This window comes from Drosophila sulfurigaster, chromosome 2L (assembly GCF_023558435.1).
Source record: "Drosophila sulfurigaster albostrigata strain 15112-1811.04 chromosome 2L, ASM2355843v2, whole genome shotgun sequence".
Classification (NCBI taxonomy): Eukaryota; Metazoa; Arthropoda; class Insecta; order Diptera; family Drosophilidae; genus Drosophila; species Drosophila sulfurigaster.
Window position 1 is genome coordinate 24,369,744 of NC_084881.1, and position 15,302 is coordinate 24,385,045.

Below are 15,302 nucleotides of genomic sequence, written 5' to 3' on the forward strand. Positions count from 1 at the left end.
TAACATAGATTGCAACACAACTGTTTCAGTAAATTGATTCTTGTGTGTGAGTGCAGACGTCTAAGAGTGTTTAAAATTTAAACTTGCTGTGAAGATTGTGAAACAAAAAACCATGCAGAAATGACTTACAAACTCAGTGATGTCTCCATCATAGAAACTATTCAATAAAGATAAAGATTCCTTCAAATACTGTGCAATATAAGTTGCCAATTAAAGTGCACTACAAAATTTGAATAATTCATGTTTGTGATTGTCACTTTGAGCATTTAAAATGCATCAAATTGTCATAAATCAATTCTATATCAGTATTTAATATTTAAAAGAATAGCTACAATAGATACAGTTCATTTTTGTTTCATATGAACTTCACAATGAATTGTATTATATATTATATAATTTATAAAGAACACATCAGTTTTACTTTATGCAGTTGCCAACAACTAAAAGCAATTGAATTGATAATGAACACTAATGGTTTTTTATATTACCAATTGCAAAAATATCAAGGAGTAAAATATATTTTAAAATCTTTTAAATTAATATATATATATTGCAGTAGATACAATGTATTTTAGTTTTATATTGACTACAAAAGTGTTTATATACAATTTATAAACAAGACATGAACAAGACTTTAGGCACTTGCCAACAGCTAAAAGTAAATGTGTTACAGCAATTCATTTTATTTAGTTATTATTATTATTACTGTATTAGAAATTTCTTTTTCAAATGATAGAATTTATTTTGGCTTTATATTGACTTCCAAATTGAATTTATAAGTAACGATTAAACATAATAGTTAGACAACAATTCACTTCATTCGAAGGCATTATCTAATTCTTCGAACTATTTGATTTTGCCTTCAATCCTTTTAGATTTATCACACACAAAGTTGTTATCACCAAAAGTTGCCTGCAAAACTTTTGATTTGCCTTTTCTACAAACACCTTTAATGCCCAAATGAGTCACAAGTCAGTTAGTAAAACTTTATGATGGCAAAGCGCAGCTTCCCAACAAATTCCTTAAATATAATTAACTAAGCTAATTAATAGAATAGAAGCACAAAGAAAGAAACATGTGTGTGATTAAAATGAGTGCATAAATAAAACTAAAAGTGAATAGTCATGAAGAATGGAAAGTGTGGAAGCAACTTAATTGAAATTGTTGAGGGCGGCTCTTGAGAACACTTCAAATAAAATGTAAAACAAATTCTCGAATGGTTGCGAAAGACGCCGTCGGAGGATCACAAGTTGAACTAGAGGAACTAAAGATACAGTTCGATGGGCAAATAGCGTGTGCCAAGGAAGTGCGAAAGTTGTCAGGTTGTTGAGGATTTGTGTTTGGTTATTTGGCTATTTGGTTACTCGACCACCTTCCATTGTTTGTGTTGAGTGCGGCGCATTTCTATGGCCAGATACTTATCACGAACATCATCAGGGTTTTTGTTACTGCCTATTTAACTATTAACTGTTGCTGAGTAGTCACACACTCACACTCTCACACACTCACACACACTCATACTCACACTCATGAGTGTTGAGTGTTGACTGCTCGATATCTTTTTCGGGTTTTTCGTCTATTTTTCCGTTTACTCGGTTTCGTTTTCGTTTTCGTTTGCGACGCTTATCGGCAAATACTTCTGCCAGAGACTGGAACTATATATATATATATATGTGTAGTTTGTAAGTTGTCATATTTTGTCTAACAGCTCAAATTACGATTTAGTTTCAAGTGTTTAAAGAAGGCGGTAGGTACAAGCCTTAGACAACAATCGCAATCACAACAACAACAACAACAACAACAACAACAACAAGAATAGACAAATATAAATAAATAATCGACGCGTAATTTGTTGCAACTTTTTTTCGGTATTGTATCTCTTTTAGTATTCGGGACAAGTGTTTTCTTGTTTATCTCCTTCACTTGAATTTAGGGTCTAGTCATCGTAGTCATCGGGTCTTTAGAAGGGTAAATAGAGAGGCAATAGTTGAGCAATTTTATAAAGAATTAAATGGTTAAACGTTTCAATGAAGAACTCGAAAATGTTATTCGTATTTTATCATTATAATTTCCTAAGAAGTCATTACAAAGAAATATGAATACGAGTATACTAATTTAATTTAATATGATTTCATTATTATAAAGCAACATAATTATATAATTACAAAGCAACACAAATGTAAAGACATACTATACATGATTATGATATTGTAGTAATTAATTACAAGAAAATAGAAATAATTGAAAAAAGTTCTAAAATCAAGATTTTGGTCGAAGTTCGTCAAGAATGAAAATCTGAAATCTCTTCTTGTTTTCAAGATTTGATATTATATTAGACCAAGTTTCTATTAATAAGTGGAAAATATTTTACAGTTTTAAGGCTACAAATCTTATTACAAGATTATAAAAATATTACTTTATATTTTGTATAGTTGTTTTTTTTATTATTTTTTAGTGTTGTACTGGTCTTTTTTCCTTGTGGAGTCCTTAAAATTTGAAGAATTATTGAATTTTCAAAACAATTGTAGAAGATTTTAGATTATTTGGAAATTTCTGAAACTCATTTCTTTCTTAAATGCAACGAAAGAATAACAATTAATGGGGTTTAATTAGCTGATTTAATATTTCAACAAAATTATCAATAATTACTTTTTGAATACAAACATTTGGCACAATATTTCAAAAGTTATACATTTTATTTTGTATAATATTCTTATGATATTAAGAAGGTCTTAGAAAATTGTATAATGCATTAATTTTCTATGATAGGAACATGATTTTATTCTTTCATTCAATGTATAGATAAAATGAATGAAATTTTGAAACTCGAATTTCGAACATGTTAATAAATCATTAATATATGGGAAGCTGATCTGGTATATCTCATATATATCTATCGTGGTGTTAAATGTCAGGTTGGAATGAATGTCTAGTCTGGTTTCGGGGGAATCCATTTGGCGTGTCTATTTATTTGATAAGCAACAGCTGAGCAAGTCACATCTTTCAAAATAAATAGAAAACAAATGCGATATGTATATATGTACATAAATACATTTGTATATAGCGAGTGAATAAACAATCAAATATTTCGAATAGTTACAATAAGAGAAAGAGACAAGGAATTTGAATTTGAAATTGAAATCAATTCAATACAATAAGACATTGTTTGCACAGGCTGCGCAGGTAATGCGATCTACAGGTGAGCTTTATAGCACACATCCACATACCTGAGTACAGTGGACACTCCCAGGCAAGAGATAGATGATCGTTTTGATAGCAGTGTGACGAGTGTTGAATGAGTTGAATGTGTTGTGTGTGAGTTGGATTTTTGAATGACAATTTCAAGTGCAAAATCGCAGAGATAGAGACTGAAACAGCAAATTAAACAATGTGATGACAACACAGATATCAAAGCACTATACTATATCTATATATATACAAGTATATATTGTTGTTGTCATGAGATAGCTGACAGCTGTGAACTGTTAACGGGAAGCACTTTCTATTTTTGTTGAATGGCGCTGACAACTTTTTGTTCGTGATTAGGATTAAGTTCAAAGTCGAAAATCGAAAACTACTAATCGAAAATTCTTTTCTTTCGTAGGCTCCAACGGTGACAACGGCGACTACGATCCGAGCGTGGTGCGGCATCATCATCACCATCATCATCATTTGGATCTGAGTGCAACGACGACGCATCACGGTTCAACAGGATTCTCGGGATTGCCGCCGGCGCATTTAGCTGCCACACTTGGCAGCCCAAGTTCATCGGGTGGTCGCCCCGATTCGGATTCATTTGTTGCTCGCCACCTGCCACCGACGATATCGCCCCCCTCGCCCACATCGTCGACCAGCAGCAGCAACATGCAACGCCAGCAACAGCAACAACAGCAACGTCACTTGCGTCCCAATTCATCAGCCGCTGCTGCCGTCGCCGCCTCGGCTGCTGCCTCACTTTCAGCCTCCAGAGCGGGACTCGAACATCTGCTGAGCGATGAGCACGCAGAGCGTCTGCTGATCGATATGGCGCGACTCCGCGAGCCCGTCTCCAATCTCGATATTCGTGATAATGGCGTCTTTGCCAAGACTTATCTGCCCCGCGGCACCCGCTACGGACCCTTTCCCATGCATCTCTGCCAGCAGCCCAGCGAACGGCATTTGGCCTGGGAGGTGAGTTCCAAGTTTATACTTAATTATCTGCTTTTAGATACTGTATCTTTGAAGGTTTTCATTTACTCAAGCGTATCTTAAAAATATTGCAATTGAATTTGAATTGAAAGGATAATTTCACATACTGCTAGATACTTAGATAATGTATCTTTACTTTGCCAAAAGGTGTATTCAAGAAGTGCATACTCAATTGAATTAGTATCTTTTATATTTATTGAGTTTATAATTCACTTAAAACATTCTTACATTCTGTAAGAAACTGATACTTAGATAGTGTATCTTTAATGGGTTTGATTTGCTGAGAGGTATCTGAAAATATTGCATTCAATTGAAACTCTATAGAACTCACATTATTAGTTAAGTGATTTGATTGGCTCAAGCGCATCTTTAAATATTGCAATTGAATTTGAATTCTGTAGGATTGATTTTATTGAGTCACATACATATGTTGATACATAGATATTGTATCTTTACTTGCCAAAAGATGTATTTTCAAGTATTGCATGCGCAATTGAATTAGTATCTAGCATCTTTTATATTTATTGAGTTTATAATTCACTTAAAATATTCTTACATTGTTTAAGATACTGATACTAAGATACTGTATCTTTAATGGGTTTGCTTTGTCAAAAGGTTTATTAAAGTATTGCATTAGCAGTTGATTTAGTATCTTTTATTTTAATTGAGTGCTGAATTCCATGTGCATTTATCAATTATAACATTCCTACATTCTGTAAGATACTGTATCTTTAATGGATTTGCTTTGCCAGATAGTATATTTAAATACTGCATTAACAATTGTATAAGTATCCTTTATCTTTTATATTAACTCAGTGTATAATTCCACTTTCATTTAGCAGTTATTACTAAAGAATATTGATTGAAATATAATGTATCTTACACTGATTTTCTTTGTCAATCAACAATTCCAAATATTAGCTTAGTAATTGAAAGTTATTTCGCTACCAAATTTAAAAGTTTCTCTTTTCCTTACCATTTTTTATATTTGACATATTTGTGCATTCTCGAAGCACATATTCAAAATGTGTGTTTATTGAGTGAAGTATTTCTCTAAGTTAAGTTGAAATATCAACTTCCAAATGTTGCTGTATATTGTAGCTAAATCTAGTTCATAGAATTATAATCTATCTTAGAATTATAATCTTATCTTGCATGTTTATACTCTGTTGAAGATCATTTGCAAATGTGTATTCATTGATAGAAAAGTTGCTTTAAATTTCAAAATCGTTTAATATTAATTTGTTGAAATGTTTATCTCTTTATTTATTAAAGAGTTCTTAATGGCTTTACTAAAATTATCTTAATTACCGTCTTTTCCAAGAACAGCTTTAAATGTGAATTTATGAAGCAATCTATTTCGTTGTTTTAATGCCACTTGCATTATAAATGTCCACAACTGTCAATGAATCTTTTGCAGAGTGTTAATCAGCCTATGTCTAATTCTAAGAATCCTGTAGCTTATCTTCTAAAAAATATGTGCAAAACAATTGATAATACTATCTATATCATACTTGTGCAATGCATTTGGTTTTCAATAGACTAGAATCTAGACGCCAGATAATTCAAAAGCAATTTCAGTTTCAAAGCAAAAGAAGGAGTTTAAAAATTTATTGTTTATGGTAGTATTAAAATGCAATTTTATTCGGCATTGATTATTTTTTTGAATTTGTAAAATATAATTTATATAACTGGCTTTTTTCAGAAAGATCTTTAATTGCATAAGTGTTAGTAACTATCTCTGATTAAATATTAAATTGTAGATTGTTTGCTTTACTCTGGTGGTAAAATTGAATCAAACTTCGTTGCTCAATTAAAGAGTTCTCACTGATATCTCGAATAATTGCCAATTCAATTATGTTAGCCGCGACATTATCCTTTCCCATATGTCCACATTTTTATATATTTTTGCCTGCTATTTTTCATCTCCGATTTCATTTCGATTTTGGGAAATTTAATCCTATCAAAGCTGCGCGCGAAAATTGCACGAAAATTGCGTTTTTGCAATGAAAATGAAATGCAATTTTTCCGGGAGGTTTTTCGGTAGGAGAATGGTAGGAAAATCAAACGATTGGAAATGGATTTGATTAGAGCACGGGGATATTTGCGGCTCGCTACGCACAATTGTCAGTCAAATGTGCCTAATCCTTGGCCAGAGCTAATTTCCTGGTCACATCCACAAAGTGCACCCTAAATGAGGCTTAAGTTGAGGCCCAAAAACTCGGCTCCGTTCGCTGTGAGATGATTCCAATTAGTTTAGGGGAAACCCTTCGATTGATTGTCAGTCAGTCAGTCAACTGACACTTTTCGACCAGGCAGAAGGTCCAAAGAGAGAGGACAGAGGCAGACAGGCTGACAGACAATCCAATCAAATTATCGCGCCTAGTTCTGTTGACAATTGTCACAGGATAGCTGATTCTACCTAGTCCTAGAGATCGTTGTCCCTTCTTTCTATCTGTTGTGGCATTCAGGTATTGCAACAATATTGTTGTTGTTGCTATTTGATTTGCCACTCGAGCCAACTGAATTTTTGCCAATGTGTCAGTCCTCAGTCCTTGGCTGATCCCTTCCTTATTTCTTTATTTTTTTTGCTGCTCTGGATGATCCTCAAATCAAGCGCACTTTTCGCATTCACATTTCCGTTTTGACAGATACATTGGCCCTATAGCTCTGTATCTGTATCTTCAACTCTCACTGTATCTGTATCTGTATCTGTATCTGTATCTCGTGTCTGCATCTGTATCTGTGTCTGCCGCAATTTGAAGCCCGTTCTCTAGGTGTGAACCCAACACTTTTCGAGATTATCTCTGGCGCGTAAATATTTTTCTTGCCCATTGACTGTGTCATGTTTTTGCTCCTGCTGCTGTTGCTGCTGCTGTGGCCTCTTTTTTCATCTTTTTTTTTAATAACAATAATAAAAACATATGAATGGCGAGGACAACCTGGACATGTTTGTCTTGTCACATGTGTGTTCCTTACAATTCAAAGATTAGCTTCACACACACTCTCTCTCTCTCTCATATGTTTTTATTATTCCCCCCGCCAGTAAGTAGTCTTGTTATGTATCTATTGGATATCCTTATGATCTTATCTTTAGTGGCTGCCTCATATTGCACAGATATTTCCGTTATCCTGTCATCTCAGTCTCAGTCTCCGGCTCAGCTAATGCTAATCTCCTCACTTCTCCGGTTCCTCTGCAGATTTGTACGTCATGTTTGTAGTTCTGCCATAAAACATGACAGTCTTTTATTGAGTTGTTTTTTTTCGGCAAGGATTATTTGCAGTTTTGAGGTGATTTAATGTTATGCAATTGATTGAGCAAATGAAAAAAGATTTTCAGTTTAGTTTTCTAGCAACAAATCTTAAATATTTGCCACAAAATATATAATGCAGTTTTTAAATGAAAATTAAATATAAATATTTAAAAAAAAATATATACCTTTTTTCGGTTAACATTTCTATTTACATTAAAAGTGTCAAATATACAAATACATTTTTTTAAATTTCGTATTTCAACAACTTTGCTACTTTCGAAAAGTAAAGAAATAATGAATTTTCCTTAATGATCAACCCTTTTGCAAAGCATCAGTATAACGATCTCCGTCTTATACTACAATTAATTTCCGTTCACTCTTATACAAGTGTACTACTACTACTCGTATAATTGCTAGCGGCTTTCTTTCTCTACTCTTCCACTTGAATCATCAGTCGCTCCACATACACACACTTGACCACTCACTCACACATACACACATACACTTATACACATTTGCAAACATGCAGTTTGCAGTCATGTGTAAACCGCAACTTGAGTTTAATTTTATAAAATATACTTGCATATTTGCATGCGATTGTGTGTGTGTGTGTGTGTGTGTGTGCTCTCATATAATTCTTTGCATACGCCACGGCGCCGAGCACTCGAAGCGTTGTTAACTTAATTTTTGGAGCGTGCACAAACATATGCTCTCATCCCGCAGCCTCTAGCCTCCCCCTCTGCCCAGAGTCTGCAGACTCTCCCACTCAAACACACACACACTCATACATATGTGCAGACGCACGCCACTTAATGAAACTGAAAAAATAGAAGAAGCACACAACAAAAAAAAACAACTGTAAAACGCCGTTTTTCCATATGACTTGACAGACAAGAGGCTGACGACGGCGACGTCGCAACGGCATACGCAAAGTCATTCAGCTGTTGTTGCTTTTGTTATTGCTTTGCCCAGTTTCGAGTTGTTGCTCTTGTTGTAGTTGTAATTATTGAGGTGGCTGCCGCTGCTTCCGTTGGCGTCACAGCGTCTAAGGCGTATTGCTCATTTCGCTGTTGTTGCTGTTGTTGTTGTAGTTGGGTTGCCAAACCGCAGTCGGTGATTTGTGTAAATTATGCGTATTTAGTTGCGCCCGCCATGTTGTTGTTGCTGTTGTTGTTGTTGTAACGGCGCTGCTTTTATTTTGCATACAAAATCTGTAGGCGGCTGCTCGCCATTCATATTGCTTTGTATTTGACCTTGACTAGGGCAGACGCACGCTAAGTGCAAAAGGGATAGAAAGAGTATTTTCTTTGAATGAAATAGTTTCTTTGTGAATTACTATTGAGTGAATAAGAAGTGTAAAAAAAATATGCAGCAATAATACAGTTATTGAGCTCAACAAATTTCTAAATAAAATTTCCTTTCATGTATTAACACTTTGTTGTCTTTGGCAATACTAATAAATAATAATAATAATATATCTTGCTACCTTTTTACAATTCTACTACCTTTTGACAACTGTAGTTTACACTTCTTACTCCACTTTTACAAATAGCAGCGCTCTTGCGCGCAGTTGTCGCTGCTAAGAGGTTTGTGTCTCAGCTAAGGCACGCCACTTAGCACTGTTAGCACAGTTATGCGAGACAGCTTGCCAACAGATGGCGCCAGCAGTCGCATAAAACATCTCGCAATTGAAGTTTAATTCAAAAAATGGAATTTATCAATTAACAAATGTTTTAATTTAATTCGTTTTAGGTAATTGCTGGACCGCTGTTTCATGGCTGGCTCGAGCCCTCAGCGGATGTGGCCACATGGCTGAAAAAAATACGCGCCGTGCAAATCGATGAAATCGAAGAGGCTAATTTAAGGAACTTTATCATTGCCGGCTATGTGAGTGCAACACCATTAATATAATAATTTTTTGGGTTTTTTATAATTAAAAATGTAATTTTTTTTAATAGCTGTGGTACGAGACGAAGCGGGACGTGAATGCAGGCGCTGAAATTGTGGTCGATGCACGTCCGAAAAGTCCCTACGATATCAGTGACAGTTTTCCTGGCGCCGGAGTGGGGGGAGGTGCGGCGGCGGCTGCCGCAGCAGCAGCAGCGGTGGCAACAGTAGCCAACAACAACAATAGCAGTAGTAACAACAACAACAACAACAATAGCTTATTAAGCAACGATGATCGCAGTGATCGAGATAATGGTAAGTCCAGAAATATAAAGTATATATGTTATGCTGGTGGCAGACAGCTGTGGCATGCAGCAATTTGTGGCACGGTCAGCAGTGGGTAGGGGCACGGTTATGCTGACAATGAAGCTGGCACGAGCCTTGCAACATGATATCATCATCAACAACAACAACAACATCATCAGCATCAGCATCGGAAGTGTCAACAGCATCGCAGGATCATAAGGGAGAGCAAGGAGAAGGGACAGCAGAGGAAGGGGCAACCTTTTGTTTAGGGGTTAATTCACACCCTTGTGTGTGTGTGTGTGGCAAGGCAATTTGTGTGTGTGACGCATGCGCCTTGCACCAATCTGTGGCAACACCGCACATGTTTTCATTTGTTATTAAAATGTTTGATAATTTCATTAGAGATCCATCAAGCGGGCTGTGCCTACCCTTCTCCCCCCCCTCTCTTTCTCTCATTCGCTGTAAAATGGCACACGCTTCATTTAAGCCTAATCCATTGTGAGAGGGTTGCCGCATGTTGCAAGCAAGCAAGCGATCGTGTTTGATTATAAACATGTGGGATTTATGCACGTCTCATTTAGCCATTTCCAGCCAAGGATTTAACTATTTTTCTATACCCTGCTTCCCCTTCCCCCTTCCCCTTTCCCTTTCCCTTCTCGTTCTGCCTTTTGTGTTTGGCTTTTCAGCTTTTTATCACGCGTCAAATCATTTTTGAGCGAAAGACTTTTCATAATTTTTATATTTTGCTTTTAATGCCAGCTTTAAAATTTGAATACGTAATTGATCCTGCGTCCTCAAACGTTACAATTTCTCAATTAAAACCATATTTATATAGCATAGTTTTATTTGGCATCGCATCTGGCGCAATTTCCCACAACTCTGCAACTCTTGAGAGTTGACTTTCAGCGTTTCGTTCTTTCGTTCGTAACGTATTTCTGGCCAAATTTTCACTCAGCCAAGTCACGGCCTGTTGGCCACACACGAATGCTTCGAAGTTCGGTAAGACACAAGGCTAGCCAGGACCTTCAGCCTTCAGGGTTAAGAGGGTAGCTAAAGGGGCCAAGTATGCTATGTGTGTTTGTGTGGTTGAATTGGTAACAAACGACTTGGTAAATTGTTAAGCATGAGTTCTGACCGTTACAATTTCCACTTCAACTGAATAAAATTATCTCGCAGACAAGTCAAAAAGTAACGGATAAGAAAAATAAATAAAAGAGGCACATTTCATATAACATTGAAAGAGAACCAAAGATATTTTGTGTATAAAAAAGTAAATTTGCTGGCAAAAAAAGACAAAATATATAACCAAATATTCAAAATATGAATTTAAAATTTCGAATCTAAAATAGAAAGATAACTATTTTATGCATTTATGATATTAAAGCAAGGGCATAAATTCCATTTAAATCCAATTCAATAAATCTTCTAAAATAATTCGTAAAATTGTATTGAAAACAATGATATAATTTTACAAGATTTCAATGAAGGTGCCTAGAATATATTTTGTTAAAATTGAAAGTGACTTTGCATATATTTTATACATCATATATATATTTAGCAGTTCAAAGATAAAAATTAATAGAAAGCGATAATTTAATATAAATAATTGAAAAATTATTTAGAAAGCAATAAATTGGGATCATCACGCTTTAAATAAGCAGCTTTTTCTAGCAAATTTTTGGAAAAATGCAGCAAAGTTCAATTTATGGCATTATAACTGTATTATTCTCATATTTACAAACTGACCATCAAATATTAAACATTTTTCATGAAATTCTGAAATTAAAAATAGTTGAGCTAAGAGTAGCTACAAGAACAAATTGTACTTCATCATTATTAAAAAGAATAGACAAATTAATTTTCTTGGTTAAAAAGTAATTAAACAAAATTATAAAGGCAACTAATAATAATGTTGAGAAATAGAAAACCATAGAAAACTTGGAAATATTTAAAAAACAAGTGAGAAAGTTGCAGTCGAGTGTGCTCGACTGTGAGATACCCGCTTCCTAATTTGAGTGCGGTATTATTCTCAATATACCAACAAAAAAATACTACAAATACACCGAATGCTATTTTTGTATTTTGAGTAAAAGCAAAACAGTGCGGTATTTTCATAAATTATACCAAATCAATGTACTAAAAAATACTACAAATATACCGAAAACTATTTTTGTATTTTGAGTAAAAGCGAAATAGTGCGGTATCATTCTAAAATCTTACCAAATCAATATACCAAAAAATACTACAAATATACCGAAGGCTTTTTTGAGTAAAAGCGGTTGCATTCCTTCTTTTTACCAATAAATACTAAAATTTATTAAGGAATATTTGTGGTATATCGAATTAAAAAATATACCATAGGGTACAAAATATACCAGATTGCCAGCCAAAGCGCGTCCAATAATATGATGAGTTTATTTTGTAATTATTAAGTAACACAGAAATAAATTCCAATTCGATCAGCGACAGTAGCAAAACTTTTATGACTTGTTCAACTTCTTTAAGTCTTAGTTTATGTGGCCATTCAGAGCAGAAATGACAAAACAGAGCATAGCACACAGCCACCACAGCATTGATCACAGCCACAGCACAGCACAGCCACAGCAAAGAGCAGAGCATAGATCAGAGCTCAGAAGAAACAAAAGAGTCGTAAGGCTAAAGCCAGAAAGCACTTTTGAGATGGCTTTCAGCTTAGTGCGCTGTGCGGTGTGACTTCAATGGACCAATCAAAGCCAGCAAAACAATTGAATTCAGACGACGACGACGACGATTCGAGTGTGTTTGATTCAATTCGAATTCGAGGGAGCACACGCCAAGAGCTAAAAGAGTTACCAATAAAAAAAAAAGCACGACCAAGCCCAAAAAAGATACACACACACACACTCACACATACAGTGACACATTGTCGCCAACAAAGCTGATAGATGATTAATGAGCTGGCATGTTATGCCCAGAGTTACCAAACTAACAAACTACGAAAAAACGAATCGTAAAAAACGAAAACCGAAACTGAAGCTGAAATTGTAATTGAAACTTTGCCAAGTCGCATTCGCGTTGCGTCTTCTGGCTAAATGATCATCGTGGTGTCAATTTGGGCATCATTAGGAGTGTGTTTCTAGTTTTTTATGATAGATAAAACCGAAGCCGAACCCTTTTTTTTTACGAGCTGCTGCCAAATCGATTAGCAGGCGGATCTAACTTTGATTTTAACCAGCAGCAGCAGCAGCGGCAGTTGTAAGGTGTAAATAATTCAATCAATCATTTGTCAACAGTTTTCGGCTTCCGTTTGTCGAATTTTCAGGGTCAGCAAATAATAGTCAGAGAGAGAGAGAGAGAGAGAGAGAGAGAGAGAGAGAGAGAGAGAGAGAGAGAGAGAGAGAGACATACTTGAGCTACCATCTACAATCCTGATTGCAAAACTCTGAAATGTCCATTGAATTTCAGTAAATCAATCTACAAGTTGCAACATCGACAGCTGCAACAGCAACATCGATTGGTGAAAGGCGTGAAAGGATTGAGAATTGAGTTGCAGTTGTTGTTGTTGTTGTTGTTAGCCCCTCTGGGACAACGTTGATAAGGTGGCAAGTGTGATTTCCAACTTGATGTATTGCTTGCAAAAAAATGCGAGAAATTTCAGCAATGCTTCTTTATTGTAGCATATAAAAGAAAAGAGTTTCAAATAGTTTTCATGGCATTTTAGTTGCAATTAGCGTATAGGAAAATAGTCTTCGGATTATTCAAATGAACTTCGAGATAATTGAAGCAGTTAAGTTAGTTAACATTTACAACCTTGGAAAATTCTCCAATTGATTCCTATTTACAATTAGTTTTACGAGACTGGGGCAATAGAAAACGAAGTACTTGGAAAGAAAGAGACTCGATGGCTTTAGTAGCTAGCATTCCCTTCTTTTAGTTATTATATTATGTTATATACTAATTAAACACGTGAATAAATAAATAAATGGAAAGCAAGACAAGAATTTGAAATATTTGCAGTTAACCATTTAATGAAAAGGTTATAGCTGGAGTTTAATAAATAAATATAAATTTTATTTAAGGCTAGAGTTAAAAAAATAAATATGTTTTTTATTTAATCAGTTGATGAAAGTTGTAGATTGAACAAAAAGAATGTAGTAGTAGCAGTCTTATTTCAATAATAATATGTTTATATAATTCTAAAGCTGTTTCGACTTTATTTTTGTAACAAAAAAATATAACTAATTGTGTACAAAATATTTGCATCAAAATGAATGAAAGTTTTTATTGATTTTTGTTCTAAGAAATGAAGTGAAAATTAAGATGCAAGGCAAAGCTTTCGGATAATCTTTTATCTATCTTTGTTTATTTAAATTCTTTTTTATTGCAATAGAAATAATAGTATTTTTTTTACTTTTTTAATTTTATTAAATTAAAATATAACTAATTGTGTACAAAATATTTGAATCTTCAAAATATATCAATTAGTACAGTTTAAAGTAGAAGCTATTTGAGTCCTTTCCTTTTCTTCTTATTATTATTATTTTATTGAAATAACATACAATTCCTTATTGCTATAAGATTAGCCAAAGGTCTCCAGGCTAAAGAGTTCTTTCTTACCTATTTTTTGTCTACTTGATAGTTAATCTTACTTTTTTAATTCACTAATTTCAATTAGAAAATAAATTTCAATACTTTTCGTTATGTTTGGGTTAAATTTGTTTTCAGTTCTTAGCAACTTTCTTTCTCAAGTCTCTGAAAATTTGATTAGTTGTATTTTAAATGCACTTATATTAATAAAAATGTTTTTACTTTTAGCTCAAATTCTTTTAGTTTCATAAATTTATAGTAGCTATTTTGTGTTATATTTCAAATTTAATAATTTCAGTATAAATTTCAATGCTTTTTGTTCAATTATAATATAACCAGGGAATTAAGTTTAGATTACACTTTTTTAAGTTTTTAGCAACGTTCTTCCTTTCTCTGAAAATTTGGTTAGTTGTATTTGAAATTTACTTATTTAACTAAAAATGTTATTACTTTTAGTTCAAATTCTCTTAGTTAAAAGATATTTTAAGTTATATTTTAAATTTAATAATTTCAGTACTTTACTTTGAGTTCAAATTCTTTCAACGGCATAAATTTAAAGTCGAAACTATTTGGAGTTGCCTTTTGAAAACTTTCTCAGGCTATTATGCTTATCAGTGGGCCAGCTGACGCCTGTTTAGGGCAGCAAAGTTGTCTCCTACGAGAACCTCTTTGACCCTCCCAGAGCCTCCTAGATCCTCCCTCTTTAGGAGTGCAATATCCCACGCTTTTTCCTTACGTGGGAATCTTTCTTTGTTGTCCCTTTGCTGTCGCTTTCTCGCTTTTCTGCTTCTCATTTTCGAGCATATTGCACACGCTGAAAATTAACTTTTGACCCGCAATTATGCAGACAGAAGCAGAGCAGAATATATATTCATCATCAAGAGTCACCCCTAAGGAGAGAGGGCGAGGAGGAGAGGAGAGGGGAAGGGAGAGGAGTGTGGGCTGCCTTGAGAGGCAACACCTGTGTGTTGTGTTTTATGTTTTGTGTGTGTGTTTGGTAAGGTGCTATATGACTTTTTCGAAATGGAAATCAGTCCAACGGAACCGAAGCTAACCGCGAGCCAAGAGCTCGACCCTTGTGCACTGATGTCCCCCTCCTGA

General features: G+C 34.5%; 1 protein-coding gene across 5 annotated transcripts in view; it reads left to right on the forward strand.

Moving 5' to 3' along the window:
• LOC133839602 (transcription factor hamlet) overlaps positions 1–15,302 on the forward strand; it is a 41,115-nt gene that overhangs the window by 13,038 nt on the left and 12,775 nt on the right. For 3 of the 5 annotated variants that reach the window (XM_062271224.1, XM_062271253.1, XM_062271232.1), the window contains exons 2-4: positions 3,605–4,170; positions 9,195–9,329; positions 9,401–9,644. In XM_062271224.1, the coding sequence (XP_062127208.1) occupies positions 3,605–4,170; positions 9,195–9,329; positions 9,401–9,644 (945 nt within the window). Of the gene's footprint in view, positions 1–2,997; positions 3,200–3,604; positions 4,171–9,194; positions 9,330–9,400; positions 9,645–15,302 lie in introns of those variants that run through there. The other 2 variants (XM_062271239.1, XM_062271246.1) reach the window with 2 other exon arrangements.